The sequence below is a fragment of the Fulmarus glacialis genome, unplaced genomic scaffold (assembly GCF_000690835.1).
Source record: "Fulmarus glacialis isolate BGI_N327 unplaced genomic scaffold, ASM69083v1 scaffold26026, whole genome shotgun sequence".
In the NCBI taxonomy this organism is placed as follows: domain Eukaryota; kingdom Metazoa; phylum Chordata; class Aves; order Procellariiformes; family Procellariidae; genus Fulmarus; species Fulmarus glacialis.
Genome location: NW_009219148.1, coordinates 2,580 through 23,115, shown reverse-complemented (window position 1 = coordinate 23,115; position 20,536 = coordinate 2,580). Strand labels below are relative to the sequence as shown.

General features: G+C 40.4%; 1 protein-coding gene across 1 annotated transcript; it reads right to left on the bottom strand.

The window, feature by feature from the left end:
• Window positions 1-501: 501 nt before the first annotated feature.
• LOC104078587 (merlin-like) lies at window positions 502-18,101 on the bottom strand (the record flags this gene model as incomplete). The annotated part of the gene is made up of 16 exons (XM_009580271.1): window positions 18,094-18,101; window positions 16,499-16,616; window positions 14,595-14,720; window positions 14,103-14,225; window positions 10,306-10,389; window positions 9,386-9,454; window positions 9,083-9,165; window positions 7,770-7,845; window positions 7,178-7,315; window positions 5,349-5,423; window positions 4,456-4,569; window positions 3,891-4,013; window positions 3,117-3,334; window positions 2,112-2,214; window positions 1,251-1,378; window positions 502-652 (listed from the first exon to the last, which is right to left on the bottom strand). Coding segments are annotated over exons 1-16 (1,737 nt in total), but the record flags the coding sequence as incomplete, so codon positions are not given.
• Window positions 18,102-20,536: the final 2,435 nt, after the last annotated feature.

Genomic DNA, 20,536 nt, shown 5'->3' with positions numbered 1-20,536 from the left:
TGTCAAGCCTTGGAACAGGCTGCCCAGGGAAGTGGCTGAGTCACCATCCCTGGAGGTATTTAAAAGACATGTAGACATGGCGCTTAGGGCCATGGTTTAGTGGTGGGCTTGGCAGTGCTAGATTAACGGTTGGACTTGATGATCTCAAAGGTCTTTTCCAACCTAAACCATTCTATGGTTCTATGAGGAACCACATTTAAATGTGTTACTAAGTTACAACAATTTAGTTTGCTCCAAGACCTTAAACCCTTACTGTGACTTCATAATCTGTGAAATAAGATGATTATTTTTTGCTAATAGTACTGGTATCCCGCCCAGGAAAAACTTCTTAGATTTGTTTTAACATGAATTTTCCTTGTCTGTGTTCACATTAAAATTTTACTATCAAGGGTACTAAAGCACGTTCCTTGAACTGAAATACAGTAACTACCTTTGGCACACCCACACTATCCTCTTTTATGGTTCATGCTGAAAAAAGCAGCAGGTATTTAGGGTACATACGTTCCCTAAGGAGCGATCCAAGGATCCCAGTACTTCATTCCAATGAGAGTAAAGCCCAGACTGTTTTTCTTCTAGTTTCAAAGCATGAATTTCAGACTTCAGTTCTTTCAGTCGATCTTCAAATTTTCTGCTCTTTTCTAAGTAGTCTAGCCTGTAGTGCACACATTGGAGACAAAAAGCTTATTGGCATGACATAGCGCAAGAACAGGTGTGTGTGCAAGGACGAGAGAGGAAGTTCTTTGTTTCATTTTGGTATTTTGATAGGCAAAACGAAGTCTGGCACATGTCAGCCTGACTCCCATGACCCAGTGAGAAGGGGGTTCACTTCCACCCTTCAGCATTCACACACTTACAACTTTTTACCAAGCATTTCCTTCCAGACCAAGAGAGGAAAAGCCTCTCGATGTATTAGATCAAAGCAATACCATACTTGAACACTAGAGGGAAACTTCTGTTCTCTGTTACTTCGGCAAAGTACTTTGCCCCTGACAATGCTCTCCACAACAGAAGGGTTCTGGACTTGTCATGGCTTGATGCCACCAGAACACTCTTCCCCTGTGTAAATAACTCGTCTTACACAGACATAATCCACACCAGCTCAGTAAAAGGCCTCCAGCTGTAGGTAACAAGTAGAAGGCCATCCTGAGTTGTTAAAAGGATAAACTGTGATTCCCAAAGACTTTTTTTTTCCTTTCTGTACTTTCCATGATTAACGTTCTCATTTATTTACACCTTAAGCATACTGATACCTCTCTCTCTCTATCTCAAAGGATAGTCTTTTGAGGTCAATGTCCTTCAAATCCAGCTTTATGGATCCTTTGTCAAAGTTGGCATCTCTGGTGTCAGTTGGCAAGTATTGTGGGTACTTGACCATGTGCTGAAAGAGGCAACACAAGCACTGTCAATAAGATCTGATTGTTTGATTTCGGGGTTATCTCCCCAACTTCTGCAAGAATGCCATGCTGAGCCATTCCATAAGTTACCCATGGATTCTGAGACACACAGATGCTCCTGCAGCCCTTCCCCTCTACCTGAGTGGCCCCAGATGAACTGCTGAAGTCCACAACCCACAGATCCAAGGGCAGAGAATGTTCCTGGCTGCAATGTTCCTATCTATTTCAGCAGAGAATGGAAATCTATTCTCGGCAAAACTGGAGCAGAAGAGGGAGTTGGGGCACACAGCCTTAGTGCTGCCTTGTTGCTGGAGACAGCTTCATCTGCTTTGCCTAAAGACACTCACAGGCAATTCACATGCCAGGACAACACAGCTGGCTCAGTACAACCACCTCCACAAAGTGTTGCCTGCCTGAGTATGGCACAGGGTCAGTATTAGGCATGAATGCAGGCAAGAATCTCTGCTCCTTAAGTCCCAACACCAGTCCTGTTTTTAACTTTTGTCTTGCCTTTCTTGTCATCCTCACTCACTGCCCTGAACAAATACAACTTCCATGCTAGCTGCACTGTGATTAAGCACCAGTTGGTCCTATAGGTGTTTGTCCCCCAGTTGGATGCAGACATTCCACTACTCAGCTTGATGGGGGCTATAAAAATGCGATCAACTTCTGACTATCTCTAAAGATGAAGTGGTGCCCAGTAGAGCAGAAACTTACAGGATAATTAAGCCTGGTTATGTCTAAGAGTTTCTGCTTTGCTTTCCGTTCAGCCTCTCTGGCTTCATGCAGATCTTGTTTCAGATGCTCTGCTTCCTTGGCTCTGTAAGACAAATATCTTGACATGAATGGTTGATGATTTCCAGTATAAAGCAACACATGGATTTCAGAGCTACGCACCTCACTAGCTTCCAGAGAACAAGATCCATTACTGTGAGTGATTTCTTTACGCAAAGACACTTGTGGTAGGATGGTCACATGGAGAACTAACTGGACACAGCACGACACATGCTTTCAAAGACAATCCTGCACAAACTAGCTGAATTAACATGTTTTTCCTACTCCTAATTTCCATGGGCTCAGTTATGACCTGCTGATACAGATTCTCCAGGCTGTCAGAGATCCCTGAGGTGGGGAGAGGTGCAACATATCTGCTCTTTATTTTGGCAAGCTTTTTGGCAGTACCCTAAAATAAACAGAAGGCCCTTAATAGCAAGGTTAAACATCCTCTGTCAACACTGGTCTGCTCTGCAATTTCAGGCAGCACAGTGTTATGGAACACACAAACACTCACAGAGTGGGTTTATATTCCACACAAGTTTACCTGGTTTACACTTCTCAAAGATCTAAAAGGGATACAAGAGACCATCACTTGGTACTAATGAATTAAAACAGCCTTATAATCACAAGGTATACAGATCGGTAAATTTAGATAGCTAGGTAGCCACTGCTCTTTTGATAATGCTAAATAGAAAATGCTTCTGCATTCTGGATCTTTAATACTAAACATCTCTAAAGCCTTGCATCTGATCCTCTAAAATTCTTGACCTGCATCACAACCACTGGTACCAGGTGGAACAAATAAGATGCAAGAAGGCTTAGTCACTCTGAAGTGTTGCTTCGGGAACAATCCTTCCCTCCCAGGCTTAGCTCTGAGAAAAGCAGCACTCCCTCCACCCAGGCATCCCAGTAGAGACCACACAACCCCACTCAAGCAAATCTAACCTCCGGTCAGACTCCTTCACCAGTTTCACTGCTATCAGCTCTGCCTCCCGCATCTTTTGCTCCATGAGGCGTTTCTCCTCCTTGGTTTTCAGAGCTGTGATCTCCAGCCTCTGTCGCTCTTGCTCAGCTTCTGCAGCATTCTGGGCCAGCAATTTTGCCTCTTCTTCCGCAATCTGAGCTTTCTCAGCCAGCAACTCTGCTGCTTCCTGGGATCGGAGCTAAGAAGAAAATTTTTCTTAGTTACCCTGTCTAACATCTACAAAATCACCCCTGCAGACAGAAACAGGACATCTTTTCCCAAAAGATGAAGTGATAAAAGTATTATTCCTTAAAATAAAAACTATAGTAAACATAATTGTAGGGTCTGGTGTTCATCCTCTGCTCCAGAATTGCCTAACTTCCTTCCTGCCTCTCACTTCTACAAAGCAAGGAGATACATTGGCTTAGAGTTGGACAAAGACATCAACGAAAAATTGAAGTTGGCCCCTTCAGTTGCTAGTGCACCATGCCCTCTTCTCCCAATTTCAACTCCAAGGTTCCTTCCTTTCTTCCCTCTTTGCCTGAATAAAGCACTGTGAACCAAATACAGGGAGCAAATGGCTCACAGCAAATGGAGATTATGGCAGATCAGGGTTTTCCCATGTATTCCAGCACACCCTCTCCACCAGTGGTCAGAAACTCTCCAGCCTTGTCTGAGCCATAAGGAAAAAAAAGAGCTTCCAAACTAAGAAAGCCCATCAAGCACAAGAATATTCAGACTAATGTGCTACTCACCAGGGCCTCATTGGCCTGCCTGGCTTCATCCTCCAGCTGGAAAAGACGCCTTTCCAGCTCTTCTTTGGCTCGCTCAGCTTCTTCTCGGAGCTGCTTCTCCCTGGCCAGCCTTTGATTCTCCATCTGGAAACAAAATGAGCAATACCACATTTGTGGGTTTGCAGCAGAATCTCATCTGGGCCTGAGGCAGCACAGCAAATGAATCTAATAAAGAATGGACTGCTCTCTAGCTGGTGGACTGATATTCAACAGAGATGCAATGCTGAAGCTGCTTGCACTTTGCAGCACTGAACTTCTCTAACAGGTAATACCGGTTATTTCAGACTGCTGGAAGAGCACTTGGATCGATCTGTTACATACCCCGAATCTTTGCAATCACCTATTCAGTTTCACAAACATCACTTACATCCTCAGATGCTGCATACACACTAGAGCTGTTCCCACATTCAATCCTGCTGCACTTTCTCACCTCCCACACATATATTGATGCAATGCATGGACAGCAAGGGCACCAGCTGGAATAATAATCAGTGTTTTCAACAATAGAGGAGCAGAAAGAATCTACCTTTTTTCTAGCTTTTTCTTCCCTGGCTTGTGCTTTCATTTGCTGGATCTCTATTGAGTCCACTTTTCTTCTCCTCATAAATAGGTCGTGGTTTCCAATGCACAACTGCAAAATCTGTATAGGAAAAGCAAAGCAAATGCGATTTTGATGTACTTGTGCCCCAGCCAGAGGGACAAAGAGCCCCACATTGGCCTCACAGAACACAAGCTGACAATTCTGACTTCAGCACAAGTGCTGGCAGTTGCTTCCCTTCAAGAAACAGCACCCAGGGCAGGCTCAGTACCCAGGTACATAGTAGTTTAGAAAAGTTCGTAACAGGATGAGGGGTTCCTTCTGTCCTTCATCCCCCTCTGGTTCCATTTTCCTGAATAAGAACAGGCAATAGATCTAGGCCAAGAGTACACAAGATGTAGCTATGGGAATGGTCACCTGTGATGGCCCCTCCACAAGCTTATTGAGAGGTAACCCAGCCCCTGTGATGGTGTTAGGAAGCAATCAGTGATGATACAATTAGCCAGTTGATTAGGTCTCTTCCTTGTTGCTTCTCCCAGAAAAGCAGAGGCAGTAACTGATTAACAACCCACAGCAGCCAGATAGGCAGATGCTGCAGTGGCTTTGTACCTTTCCATATGCTGCATCCTCCCCTTCCAGCATCTGGATTTCCCTTTGTGATTTGGGCCTCCTTTCACATCTCGCTTTCAACCCATCATCTCCCTTTCCCAGAGAGGACAAACGTATGCACCCTGACTTCCCAGACAGAAAAATCCTCAGGAAAACACATGCTGAAACTCAATGCTCCCTGGCCTCTCCAGGTTTTACAAACAGTATTTCTCACCCAGGTATCAGTCAGTATTACCAGGGTCAGTTTTAAAGAAGAAAAGCAGCACACTTACCAATTTGTTCACTTTGAGTTGAGAGGAAAAGAACTTGAAGACTTCTGCTTTTTTGTCAAGAGGTTTAATAGTTAACTATACAGGCAAAACAAAAAAGAAAGGAAACAGTGAGAAGGAGGAAAAACAAAGCTGAAACTATTAATACTAATGCAAACTTTAGCCCATCTCTACTTCTCTACAGGGAAGCAGTGATTTATGCCACAAATGTGGAGAGAGTGACACACAAAAGTGTTTTGCTCAAAAGAATCAGAACCAGGGCTGCTGTTACACAGGCTCCTCATCTGCTCCCGTAGCAGGCTGTTAGAAGATAAAGCCTCCCACAGACTCACCCCGGTGCCAGTTTGGATGGTGGTTTTCATAATAGTACTGCCTATGCATTGCAAACTATACTAACAACACTGGAATAAGTACTGGTTATCAGGAAAACAGAATACATTACTAATCCCCCAAAGTAGTCATATTCTTAAAGTCAGGGAGATGTCAAACACCTCTCTGAATACCAATCATTGCAGGTGTAAACAAAATGTATCCAGGGCCTGAAGGACTTGTTCTTCTGACCATCAGATAACAGTCCTGGAGCTCCTGCTTTCTCACATTTTCAGTCCTATCTCCCAAGCTGTTTCCAGAGGACACGAAGGGCTTTCATGCTGCCAGGTCAGCACACACTGTTTCACTTCGTATGTTGTGCTCAGTTTGGCTGCATAACAAAATATGGCTCCATTCTTTAAGATCCTGTTTCCTGTGACTCATGGGTTAGCTAGCACTCTATTCCTATAATTCATTTGCAATGCAATGCATAATTTCAGGCCATCTGAGTCACCAAGATCATAATGTCCTACAGCTCGTTTCACCCTGTAGGTAACAACTGGTTGAATGTGTTGCCTTGTGAGGAGCAGGGCTGTGAATGTGTCACTGAATATAGTGGAGCTTTAATACAGGGTTGCCCAATTTCCCAACAATAGGGAGTTAAAGCAATTTATTCACAGACCAGAGGAGAAGTTTAATGTCACGCAAGGACCAAAAACTTTTTGGAGGCAGAACTCCTGTAGGCTGCCCTCCCTGATTTAATGTATGCACATCTAACTCTGGACAGCAAATCTCATCCTCAGTGTTTTTCAAAGGGCCCACAGAAAATGGAACAGTCTGTGCTACCCTTTGGCTGACAAATTCCAGGTATTCCAGTACCAATTTAGTTTTTCTAGTTTTGTTTTTCTGATTATAGCCTTCCATGTAGCCACGTGATTTGTAATGAGACTAAATTTCACCCACTCGCCACTATACTTTCTACAAGTAAAAGATGGGCTCTGAAGTCACAGTGACATTGCAATGGTAGGGTTGTGCTGAAGACTGAAATCATGCACTGATGAACTGGCTGAATTCAGACAGAAAAACATGTACATCTCTCTGCATGTCTCCTCCTGCAAGTGTGCTTCAAACCTCATCTACAAGGACAGCTTCTGCATATGAAAACAGCATTAAGTCTTTACTTGAGATAACTGAAGAAGCTACTCACAGTGGCATTCATAACATCTATCTTTTTCAGAGATCAACACACTTGTTTTGCAAAGGACAAGCAGCAGGGAAGGAACCAGAACAGTGGGCTCCACAAGTTTGGAAAGCTCAGAGCAGTCTCTGGCTCCTAGGGGAACCAAGGTTATGCAGCACATCTGAAAGGCAGGTCTGTTATTTTTAGTTTTGTAACAAAGCTCCCTAGGATTTTCCCCTTCTCCCCAAAATTATTTAAACAGAGACAGCTTTTAGCCTGTTCCAAGAATCCCAGTCCACACCCATGCCCATATAAAAAGAATAATATATCAAAGCCATCATACCTCTTTCTCACTATAGGAAATGTTTCTGATAGCACTCCACTCAAACGACTTATTTGGAGAGAACCTGTTGTTAATGCTGTAGATATGAATACCTTTGGCATCAACTCCAAGTAGGAGATCTGTATGGTTTTTATTTTGCTAAAAAACAATAGATATCAGTAAAAGCCATTTATGGTGGCATTAAACAACCACAGACAAGAACCACACTTATTCTAATACATTGATATTTATCTGTATTTTTAGGAAATTGATATTTCCACGAAATATTATGAATGTTGTCACTGCTAGCTAATAAACCCAGTCCTCTAGGTTGACTATAGCAGCTCAAACTTTTAGTTTATTTCTCCTTCTTCCTATTACATACCCAGAGTTACTCAAGACCTTTGTCAGATTGTAAAACATTAATCTTAACTGTTTTGTTCACCTACTCATTTAGCAGGCAAGTCAACCAACTCAGGACAATCAGTACACAGCCCACCATCAGCAGAGAAAAGCAGAAGCCAGGAGTCCCAGTTCCAAACTCCCTGGAGGATTTTAAAAAGACAGTACCATCATCTACAGCAATTGAAAATTGCTAAAATAAAGCACTTACAGCAATTGGAAAATAATTGACACCATACATTTCCAAGTCTTGGGCAATCTTCAGGTAGTTCATCTCAGCTTCATCCCTACAGAATAAGGCCATGATTATACTTGGAGATTCCTTTCCAACCTTTCTGTCCTAGCCAACTCTACATTTCCCACTTAGAAAAGAACAGGCAATCTGGTTCTTCGTACTTTCTTTAATTTTGCCATCATACTCTAAACAATAGAAAAAGGATAATAAAAACAGCATCTCTACAGAACAAAAATAGTTAAGCTGTACCTATTTTGAATCATGTATAGTGCAATCTTTATTAGAATTCTAGTCCAGTCTTATCCTTGTGTTAGTTTTGCCACTCCATCATTATTACATCTTGGAAACCTACCCTACCATTGTTTTCCATGATATGAGGGCATTTCCTTCAGGAAATAGAGTTCACGGAGAAAGGATTCTAAACAGATCTTTGGGCAGAGGCCAAAGAAGGGTGAGAATCTCTCCACCCGCCATTCTTCTCCTTTCAAGGTGAGGCATCAATAAGTCTTGAGGAAAATATTCTGTAAAAATAGTGCTAAGAAGCATCTAGAACAGCCAAAGAGAAATTGAACTGAAATATTAGGAAAGGCTGCCTCTGGGTGCCAACAGCTCCTACATCTTGTTTAATTGCATTACCAGGCATGCTGAATGTGTTAGAAGTAGCTGAATGTCTACGTGGACTAGGACCAAAACTGAGTCCCGGAATTACGATGCCATGGCTTCACTGTTTTGGTTCCTTGCTAAGTATGCTGACACCCTTTTGAGCCATGATTTTCACAAAGTATAAAATCTATCAGATTCTTTCTTTTATTCTAGGGGGAGGGGGAGACTGGTGTGATATGGCTCCAGAAAGGCAGCTGCTGCATAGAGCGGACACACTAGCAACTCCAGGTAGCTAACGGCCTTTATTGAAAAGACTAATCTCTCAGTGATAACTGCAAATTCAATACAGCTCAAACTTTCTGCGGGAACTTCTCTCTGCTGGCATACATGGACTCTGATGAGACAGGACTCTGTTTTAGATATGTTAGGTCGTGGCACTCTGCAAGAGCCCTCATCTTCTCTTCAAAGCAAGCCCAATTTACAACACTTGGAGCCCTACAAAAGACACTTTTTACCCCAGATGAGTGGGTGTTTCTTATCCTTAGTTATAAATTAACCTATTAACATCACAGCTTGCAAACCAGTATTTCTTTGCTCACTCTACAAAAGCCAAATTTCACTGAAGACAGCAAATAACCAGTTACTGAAATGTATGGGATTTCCAAAGAATGAAATTATTTCAATACCTGGCGATACCCCTGTGCTCAGCATACCAAGCAGTAATCTTTTCTTCCCACATCTCTGCTGTCAGCTGATACTGCCTGAGGACCTACAGAGAAAGGAAGGAGTTTGGTTTCCTTTGAAGATACAAATACATGTGCTGCCTCTCCCAAGCAATGTGAATGCAGCAATGCAGTTCACAGCTCGGTCATTTTGCCAAGTTCAGGGCAAACACAAACAGTTTCTACTGCTCTGGTTAATCCCACAGCAATACCTGTGCTGCAAAGAGTAGATTCAAAGATTTGGTTTTATACCAAATAAAGACTTACCCTTTTGGGTAAAAGTTCATCATGGGCTAGAAAGCCTGGCTCATGAAAATTCGGGTCGTAGTCACCATACTGCCCCAAGAAAAGAAAAGATACTTCAGTTTGTAAGATGCAGAACTATGAAGAACTCGTTGCTTGCATAGCTTGATGCAATCGCTTGAGACAGATTTTGTTTTGGTTCTCCCATATACAGGGTAACACATAATAAACAAGCTCCCCTCATCTGAACTGTCCATGGAAGATACTTTCAGCCTTTGTGCTATGCCCGTGGCTCCAATACAGCCACTAAGGTGGCCTATAACCTTAGACTTCAGTCCTAGCCTGCAGCTCTCGGTAACTGCAGATACAAAGGAACTTCCCATGACTTCATACCCTTCTCTGAACTACATACTACGTTCAGGAGTGTAGGCTTCCCTACTCCTACAGCCTACTGCATATAGGCTGGGCTGCTGCAGAGGGCCAGCCCTGCTAAGAATTTGTGCTCGCCTCCTGCCGTTGTATAAGTTTGGCTCTTGGTGGCATGAAGTGAACTATGTTCTGAGAGATACTAAAAAACATCATGTCCTTCCATTGTGAGCTCTGGTATCAGCACCTGCTGTATCCATGGACATTTTTTAAAACAACAGGGAATAATTCTCGCTGGGAGAAAGATTACATTAAAATGTTAGGTCCAAAGAAATCCCCTAAGTTGCAAAAAAAATCCTTGTAGTGGCATCTAATGCTTATTTTTCTAGCTGTGCCTGTACCTCCCAGGATGACCTACCAGGATGACCTACCAGGATGACCTACCAGGATGACCTACCAGGATGACCTACTTCTTTAACAGCAAATTTTAACACTGCTGTGTTTTACACACCAGCATGTATATGTGTTGGTTAAAAAAAAAGAAAAAATCAATAAAAATAGCACCTCTATGCACAAACCTTGGCCTGAACAGCATAAGAAGCCAGTAAAACTGTTGCTTCTGGAGAACAATAGATTTCCTCATCCAGAATTTGTTTCTTAACCTAAATCAAGAGAAAAAGGGAGCAATTTAAAGAAGTTCAAAGTCAGGACTTACATCAGGCTTGAAATGAAACTAGACATGCCCAGACTATAACTTGGCACCAAACATCACCATTATGAGTTAATAACAGCAACAATAAAATGGCATTCAGAAACACCGGAAGCCTTTATTTAGCATTACATTTAATGCGGGAAAAAAAACAAACCACCAACTTTTGAAAGTTAAAGTGTCTTAATTCTAAGTTCATAGAAATGCCAGTCGGCCATCTCCACACATTTACAGAGTCCTGAAAAAGAATGCATTATAAAACATGAATTTTATTGTCAGCACTTCATTCCTTTTAACAATTCTTCTTTTTCTTCCTGCTTTGGAAAAGTCAGCTTTACAACATGTAAAACATCAAATTTTAGGTTGGAAGGGACCTCTGGAGGTCATCTAGTCAAATCAGGTCCAACTAGACCAGATTGCTCAGGGCTGTCCAGCTGACTAATATTGCCAAGGACAGAGACATACTGAAAACCATAATAATACATTCTCAAGCTTTCCAAAATGAGAAAATAAAGGAGACCCCACAAAGGGAAGCTGGCAATAAGGCACTTAATTTATTCAACTACAGTAGTCTGAGCACAACAAAAACATAGGGGCTTAAAAATAAAAGCCCAATATAAATGGTAAAGAGTCTTTTAACATTCTTTTCATTTTAATAATCCATGGTGCTACCAAGATCAGAGGTGTAATAGTTTGTAAGATGTTTCTTGATTTTAAATCAGCTGGGTAATTTTTACTTGAAAACCTAAAGAGGGAAAGGGAAATTAATCTTCACAAATCCTCCTCTCAGGTGTAATGTATTTAGTCTACTAACAAGCACAAGACAAGAAAATTTTGCATAATGCACAGTCTTCAACATTTCCAAAAAGAAAAATTACTTGAGATAGCACTGAGCTATCTTTACACATACGCTTTGGCACTGTAGGTACTGTGAACTGAAATGAACCATCAAGAAAGTTTTTCTTTTAAATTTGGTCTCTGGTGAGCACAATATATGAACCTGAGTTATAGTACAGGGAAAATTCTTTCTAAGCTGTTAAAATGGAAAGAATGAAAAGACTGAAAAGACTTTTCTTCCAAATTGGAAAGCTCCAGTTTTCATATTCCATGGTGCAAATCATACGTTTCAGAATTTAGAACAACTTAAGATAAATCCCCCATAAGTGTCTGGGGTTTTTGGGGGTTTTTTTCTGATCAATTCTCACCTGGACATTTTGTTATACTTCTTTATGAAGGAGCAAATTGCCTAATCTTTAAACTGACAACATTTAGCTTTAGTCATTTACATTTATTCACACATTTTGCAGAAAGCTGTTATGCCACATTAATTTGTAAAGGTCTGAATAGTCAGTAGAGCTGAAATCTGTAGGCATCCAGATGTCCATACATGTTTTTCCTATTAGCATCCAGGTGTGATCTTAAGTTCTTATAGTCAGGAAACTTTGCAAGTTCAAATTTGTTTCAGTCTTGTTTTTCTACTTTGGAATGAGAAGAATTTGCTAATTGCATATCTGCTAGTCAAGGCAGGTTCAAGGAGAAAAGAAAAAAGTGAAAAAAATCAGGATTAAAAGACTAGGAAAAGAGTTCTGCCCCTCTCATTCCTTTCCAAAACTCGCTTAAGAAACAAATTGCCAAGTGTTGAAGAGTTCTGGATGAAGTTCTAGTTAGTATATTAACCCTCGGAATAACAGCATTTTCCCATTACTTCATTAACACATCCTCCTCAGGGAACAAGTGTATTTACTGTGTTTATTTACAGATGCAGATTGAATTTATTTCATACACCCAATCTACTTGCACAGACACATACTGCTGAAAGCTACCAGAATAAAGCAACACACCAGAAGGCTGTAATTTGCAGAGGATTCCACAGCAACTCAGGAGGCAAGCTGGATGTCACAGACATTGGAACAAACAGCTGACCAACAAGTGACCATCCAAAACTCAATGCTTGTGTACCTATTGCTATAGCTATGGCCTGTTGCTGCAGCTGTGGAGCCACAGCATGGCTTTTCCTGGTTGATGCATCTTTATTTTGATAACGAAGCATTGCACTCCAAGAATTTGCTCCTTCATCTACTTTTTAATGGAGCTAAAAGAACCCTAACAACTTCTGGGACAAAAAGAAAACAAGTGGCAGATAAGAAAGCTGCCCCTGCAAAGCTACCAGCATCAATGCATGTGTGGGGTTAATTATTACTTTTACTGGCTTCCATCTCATGGAAATTTGTAAATTTGTAAGAACCACCATGGCATACAGACCAAGCTGCGTTCTCACAGCTCACAACTCTGCTCTTGAGCACAGTACTGCTATCCTGCAGCTCTTCAGTAGCTGCCTTATGGCAGAGCTGAAATAGGTTCTGTTATCTGTAATGAAGATTTGTCAGGGCTGGAGATCTATTCTCTAGCATGAGTAGCAGGCACCCAGTTCAATGGGGTAGGGAAGACAACTCAGACTGGCTAATTTGACTGGCAGAAGTCAGTGTGTGCAAGTCTGGACGTTTCAGAAGAATACCAACTCCATACCAAGGGAACAGCACTTCTCATCAAGGGCCTATCAGACAATATGATGATGCCTCCAGACTTTGTCTTTAAAAGGATCCCACACTGTGGTGAATCTTTCTTTGAGTTGTAGCTGTGTACGCTGCTCCACTCCTTTTGAAACTTGCTAGATGAACAAACCTGTATTTCAGAATGGCTATCAAATTCTATGATCTTTTTTCCCTACAATCCAAAATGAAGATTTAAGGACAGGTTAGGGAGTTCTTGTTTTCTGGTGATTATGCCTTCTACAGTCATACACAACAAGATCTCCCAGTAACCACCTGGTCTATTTTTAAGAACTCGCAAGTTTTAGTTTCAGGGACAGGCTGTAGTCACAGGTCTTGTTCCATCTACAGCTGATATGCGTGAAAAAGCCATTGTCCCCAACTCCTTATCACCATTCCTTCCCTCTTCTCCACCTTCACAACTGCCACCATAATTGCTTGTGTAGTCACTCCCACACACACTGTGTGCATCTAATAACAGGTCTCTTCTAATTCTGCTCATTTTGAAAGAACTAGGTTAGGGAACGGTTACACAAGAGGTTACACCAGCAGGTCTAAGATGACAATGACAAGGAGCTATTGAGACTCTCTTCATCCAACCTAGCTGCGCCCAGAGCAGACTAGATGACAGTCCTCACAATAACTTCTGAAGCTGATAAAAATGATGGCTTCACATTATACTTCTCAGCACTGACCAGTTAGGGCAAAAGCCTCACTGCATGGATTTTTTTTTTTTAAACACATACTCCAACAGCAAAACAAGTCTGGAATATCCAGATGTGAAATTATCAGCCAAACTGCTAGGTGTAAAAGTCATTTTACATGAAACTACAGGTCTCAGCAATTTAACTCCCATTCCTAGCACAAACAGTAAGAGAAGCCATCAAGAGAACAAAAACCTGCAGAACGCAAACAACATTCAGCTTACCAGTACACAAAACCACAGCAGTCAGGAGAAATGTTTGTATTTCATAAAAATGAGATCTTTACAGAAACAGTGATACAGCTGAAGCCAGCAGAATCATTCTGAGACTCACAGCTGCCAACAAGATCAAAGACAATACAAAAGGACTGGGGTAAAAACAGAAGGAATTGATGGTTAAAAACTGTTGCTGACCTGAAGGAAGAATAAATGCTGGGTAATTTCCTGTAATAGTTCCTCTTCTACCTTCTCTGGGTAGAATTTAGCCAAAAAATGAAAGCTAATGGGATCTTCTTTGGGGATTTCTTGATCTAAAACCTGTTTAAAGATAAAATAAGATCAGCAGCAAAAATAGTACATAAGTGTCTCAAAATAATATTCCAGAGGAAAATCAGAAAACAGACAATAATTCACTTAAAGCAGCCTTTCCATATTTTAGAAGGAAGGGCAATGTGAGCTTTAACCTAATAGCAATCAGTGCATTATAGTGGTGATTGGTGTGTGATACTTAAGGCCAAATGCGATAGAAGCAATCAGACCAAATAACACAACAAACTTTAGTCTTAAAAAAGATACCATCTAAAATTATGAGTTGTCATGTAACACATTCCTTCAGCTCTTGTGCTAAAAAAGTAAATCTTTTTATAAGTAGAAAATTTGCACGCTGTTATTTTTTGTTTCCCATACCTTTTTGTCCATCTTTAACCAGGTGCACATTCCTTTTATTGTGTACTGCAAGCCAAAAAACCAAGTCTCCCTTAAACCAAGTGCTCGGCACACCAGATCAAACAAGTCCTTTCCTTTCCACTTCATCTAAAAGAAAAAGAAAATTAAGAAAAACAGGTATGTCTTGAATGAATTCGCTACATTTTAGTCAAGCAAACCAGGCTACCATTTGCCTTTCTCCTATGAACTCTTACTTCAGCTTTAGCTTTTCAATGAAATATGCCTACTGCTGTCTACAGCAAAGGTGCAATAGTTAAAATGCTCTACCTCCTCTTCCTATCCAGAGAAGGATTCACAGAGCAGCTGTAGACATTTAACCACAGCATCATGCACTTTATGAGCACAGGGAATGAGGATTGTACTATTGATTTCCTAGGACATGGCAAGGCTTTATTAATATTTGTAAAAATCTTATTCAGTAGTTTATACAAATTGGAGAGACTGAGAGAAGGCCAGGGGAAATCAAAGGAGTGTCAGGGCACAGTGTAGAAACGCCAAACAATGAAAGCAAATCCATCTTTCACATACCTCAGCTATTTCAGTGGCACCAAGCCAAGTCTTTATGCTACTCTGATTTAAATGAACAGGAGCCTGTCTTCTAGAGTAATTTACTAGCCTGGCTCCATAGAGGACAGAAACTTGGATTAAAGGTCCCAGAATTCACACACATATATCTCATTTTTTCACTGAAGAGGCAGCACATCTGTTTCTTCTGTTTGGCTACATGTTAAAAAACATTATTTTGTCTAATTGCATGGGTCAGCCACTAAAAACTTAATGGCAAAAGAACTTTCAGGCAATATTTAGATGGAAAGCAGGGAATCATTCCAGCAAAAACAATATTTGGGGAGAAGGGAGAGATAGCAGAGGAAAGCATACATCAAGCTGGATTTGATAAAGGACTCTGATCTCTAAATCAAGTTTTCCAAATCCTTTATTTTCACAACTCTGCCTGCAAGTATTCTAGATCAGTAAGTCACAGAAGTGCACTGCTTGTGACTAATCTATTCTGTCTCTGAGGGACATAGTAAATGAAATACTAAATGCCTCACAAGACAGTCAAGTCTCTTATTAGACTTGCCAGTCCCATTGGACCTCAGTTTTCTAACTCCTCTTCTCAAAATAACTGTATGTCTTTCTTTGCTTTTGCTGGATTAGGAATTAATCAGGCACAGTTCTGTCTCCTCGATAGTGCAGCCCAATTCATTTAACAATTGATCACTTGCTATATTTGTTTTATTCCATGTTTTTCTGCAGTCATGATTTCTCTATTCAATTTACTTATTAGCCATAACTAATAGAAGAAAAGCTAGCTTTTTCATTTGATCATTTTTCTCTTCTGCCCAGAGAAGTAAACCAGCCATTGCATCTAAAGAAATAAACTGGAGTTTACAAATGGCAAATCACATTTGAAGAGAATGTCCCAAATCAACTAAGCACAAAAGTACCATTTTATAAATTATTTTATAAGCAACATCTTAGGAACAGCTCTGACCAGACTTCTTTATCCAAGCCAGCAGTGTCTTAAAGACCTCTGTCACTTACAAAAAAAAGAATTTTGTGAAGAAGTAGATATACTCACAAACAAGCCCTGCATCATGTGCTGGAATGCCTATGAAGAAAGCAGGCCTGCTGCTAATTTAGCTGTGTCACAGTCAAATGGATTTCATGGAAACAGCTTTAAATTCTGAATGGTCAGAGTCATTTAACAGAAGAATGCACCTGAGTAAGTAATCCATTGTTTATAAAAATAATAGATCAGTTTTAAGACCATCCATGAACTGATAATCTGAACTTTTCAAATTTATTTTTGCTAATACAAAGGTCAGTCTCCATCTTTCTAGCATTTTGCTGAGGACTCTTACCTCACAGCTGAACTCCATTTCAGCATCCACTGTTATAATTTTGACTTTAAAAGTCTTTGGTTGTTTCTTCTTCAGGCCTCGGATGGACATATTTTTTAGTTTATGAGGATAGCCACACCTGAAATCAAATACGCGTTACACGTTTAGGGCTGGAAATTCAGTAATATGTTCTTGGCTAGATTCCAAAGTAGGATGAGTCCAAACTTGCAAAATAAAGTCACCTTTAAATACACATTTTTGTGTCCAAGACTATAAGAAAGGATGTTGAAACAAAACATTTAGCTTGCTCCTTAAAAATAAATTGCTCCAAAACATCATTCCTGTCTTTTCTCTCAGACTTTGGCAAACGCTGAGTTCCTACAGTACTAGAAAGAACTTCATTCAGACCTTACATTGCAAGATCCAGGGGCCTGCTTCTCACTACGGCTGAGAACATCTAGGGAACCTCCAATCCATCCCTTGTGCTCCATACAATCACCCGCGTCCATGCAATTCAGCAGTCTCTTACAATAAAATTCTGCAATGCCTGAGTGTTTACAGTTTCATAAAAGTAACACCTGGCTTTTGAATAATGCCAACAGAAACATGACATTTGTCATCCCTTTTACATATGCAAGCAAAATTCCCTTTCTCAGTAAAGGTCTCTGCAGTATGTACGAACACCAAATGCATCAGTGAAGGCTCCACTTGTAAAACACAGTGGAGAGCTACATCACACAGCAAAATCTTATTATATGAAATCCAACTCAGTTCTTTTCCATCAGTTATAGCTGCTTGAGCAACTAACCTATTGAGTTTCTTTACAAAATTACATCTTAACTCCCTGAAATGATACAAATGCCAAGAATATATGCAGTGAAACTAAGCTGAATTTACCCTGTTCTCTTGGACATACTAACTCACAATGATGAAAGCTATTTAGAACACAAATTTTTCCAGTGGAGTTCTTGTGAAGTGAAATGAATTTAATTTTGCAGAAGCCTACAGAAAATTCCTCCACAAATCTTCTATTCTAAACGTGATTGAATGCATGCCATCAAGAAAATTGATGAGACATGCCATTTCCACAGCCACAAGGATTTTGTGGATACCATTCAAACAAAATGTTGAAAGTTGGGGTTCAATGATAGAGTGAATCTGCACTATGCAGTTCTCATGTTTATTTCTGAGCACAGGAAATCAGCCTGTAAAGTTTTCATCTTGTTTTTACTTTCTAAAATTAACAGCTCAGACTTGCACAACTTAGTATCTGTGAACTATATAGGTCAAGAGGCATTCTTGGTTTCCTACAATACAAGACTATTACAGTGTGGCAGACTTCCAATCTCTCCTTAAGGAATTCCAAAATAAAGTTCTAGTTTAAACTGAAAAGTTCCATTTGCCTGTACCTTCCAGGATTTTTTAAATTGTCTTGTCCCCTTCTTTGCCTCTGCTGAGCTCTAAATTGGCTTGCAAATGTACTGATTATTTTCCACTTACTTTGTACGTGCCTCTCATCCAAAAACCAAGTAGCTAAATAGGAGGTAAAATGTATATGCAAGTTTTTCTTTTCAAATTGTAGGGAAGTTGAGGCAGAGAACAGATGAGTTAGTTACCAAATCATATGGACATCAGCAGCAGAGTTGAGCACAAGTACTTGAGACAACTCAGAGTGGGGAAGAAAAGCTCAGGAGGAAATTCATCTCTCTGACACCATTGAGACTAGTTGAGGAGTCCTCTCCCTCCAGTTGGTTCTGGTGAAGCTTCTGCTGAAGTCTTGTTTGGTTTGGGGCAACACACTTCGGGAAAGATAATAGGCTAACTGGAGAGAATCCAAAGGAGAGATCCAAGGGCTAGAAAATAATCTGTGGTAAAATGAAAGCACTGGTTAGTACAGAGAAGGGACAAGTGTGGTGAGACATTATAATGTCTGCTTTTCATGACCACAATGGTTAGGACAAGGAATAAAGGGCTTAATTAAATTGCAGACAGGTTGCACAGTAAGAAAAAGTCACTAACAATAAAAATATTATGATGCTGAAAAAGCATAGGGTGGAATTTCTATCTTCCTGAACTTCTATCCAAAACAGCGTGACAGTATCTGCTCCCTCCTCAAGACTAGAGGGAACTACATGCCCTCAAAGCACTCTTCCCAAGCTGGTCCTTCTGCTAGCTCCTGCCGCCAGTCCGAGGAGCAGCCAATTCACACTACAGAGAATCATTGCAAGCCAGGGTGCTTCAGGGATAGGCACACCCAGAGCCCAAATCCCATCACCCCCACGGTACCCCCTTGTCCTCATGGAGTATTTTTTTAGAGGAGTGAAAAACAGATCATGCCACAGGGTACGTTTCCTCTATAATTTAGGCAACACCTCAGTGCACACTACTGAGCAGAGCTCAGGTCCTTTCTACTTAGGATAGAAAAGTGTTTTCAATTAACGGGAAAGGAATATTTAAAAACCAAAAAATGACCATAGTAGTATGGTGTGATGTGACCACACTAATATTGACAAGGAGAGCATCATGTGAAAGCATCCAAAACAGCAGTAATTATTCCAGTAATTTTTTGATGTCTAATCTGCAAGCTGCAACACAGCCTAACAGCAAAATTATATTTTAACCTGCTACATTCCAAAGGTCTTTCCTGTCCAGCTTTCTTCAAAACCAGAGATTTACTGTAAATAATTGTACCATGGGATACAGCAGTTAAAGCATGAGAACTACAAACTACTATACAATACTGGAAACAACCCCTTCTTCTATTAGTTCTAGAAGAAACACCAATGGCTGAAGACAAAGGCAAAAAAGCTTCATAATTCATTTTTAATATGCAATTTGAAACTGCCAATTGAATTAAACAGGAACTTGGAGTTAGGGCCAGTACAGAACATTCTCAAAGAGTTTCATATGGAAAATGCTGAACAGAAAATTGAAAAACTGCAGAAGAATGTACTAATTTTCTCAAAATATGACAAAAACACCAGAGCCCTTCATTTTGACTTTGAAGTTCGTTCTTTTTTTCTTGTATAACCTGGTTGAAATGACAATATAATTTGTTCAACATCTCCAATAGCATTTTTTTCCTTTCCAGAATTTTTATTCCGTGGAAAAGTACATTCTGACTCACAGTGAAAAGACATTTTTGAATATAAAATTTTCCCAAGAAATGTAAACTGCATTTTAATCGATAGCACTGGTAAAGAAACAGAAAAGGTTTTCACACTGAATAGCTTAAATGAATGTCAGATACTGACAACATAAGCAAAAGCACTTAAGAGTCAAGTTTTTCAAAAAATAACTTCTTCAAGTAAGAGAAATCTTGCTGAATAAGACAATCTGGGTTTGCAATCTTTTGTTTAAATGCAAAAGCAATCCACACTCTATATCCTTGTTAATAACAACATTTAACTGAGAATCATGTGCAACGTGTTTCAAGATAGAGTTTCTGTGACTGAGCTCCAGTGATTTATTTCTGCAGTTGCCACAGGGATCTAAGCTCAAACCAGAAGCAGAAAAATGTGATAGATCAGAGCATGTCATAACCTTACCAAACAACACATTAATCCAAAATAGGGCGGGGTGATAAAAGATTCCTGTCCAGCCAGAATCTGGGAACAGGTAGTTCAGAAGCTGTGAATGTCCACTGCTTCTCCTGCAGCTTATAAAAACCAACAGAAAGACGATAAAAGCTTTGCTTGATGAGGGGAACAGAAACGCAGTGATGAAGAATATAATTTGCAGGAACTAAACGGTGCTGACTCTGCCTTTTAGCATGTTCATGTCCAAGATGAAAGAACTGACATCCACCAGCTCTGACTGGATTATAGTCTTCTCCCTTCTTGACAATGAGAAACTAGTGCCTGAGCAAAACATGGGGGTGCAAGGGAAACTGGGAATAGCAAGCAATAGCAAGAAGAACTAGCAAGGTGACTTTTGCAAGAACCGATGCTTATCTGTATCACAGCACTAGATGGGCAGTCGTGTTACACCACTGTGCTGCACACTTCATCGAAATGGGATATAACCCACGCATCAGATGCCACTTACTTACAGTATTAA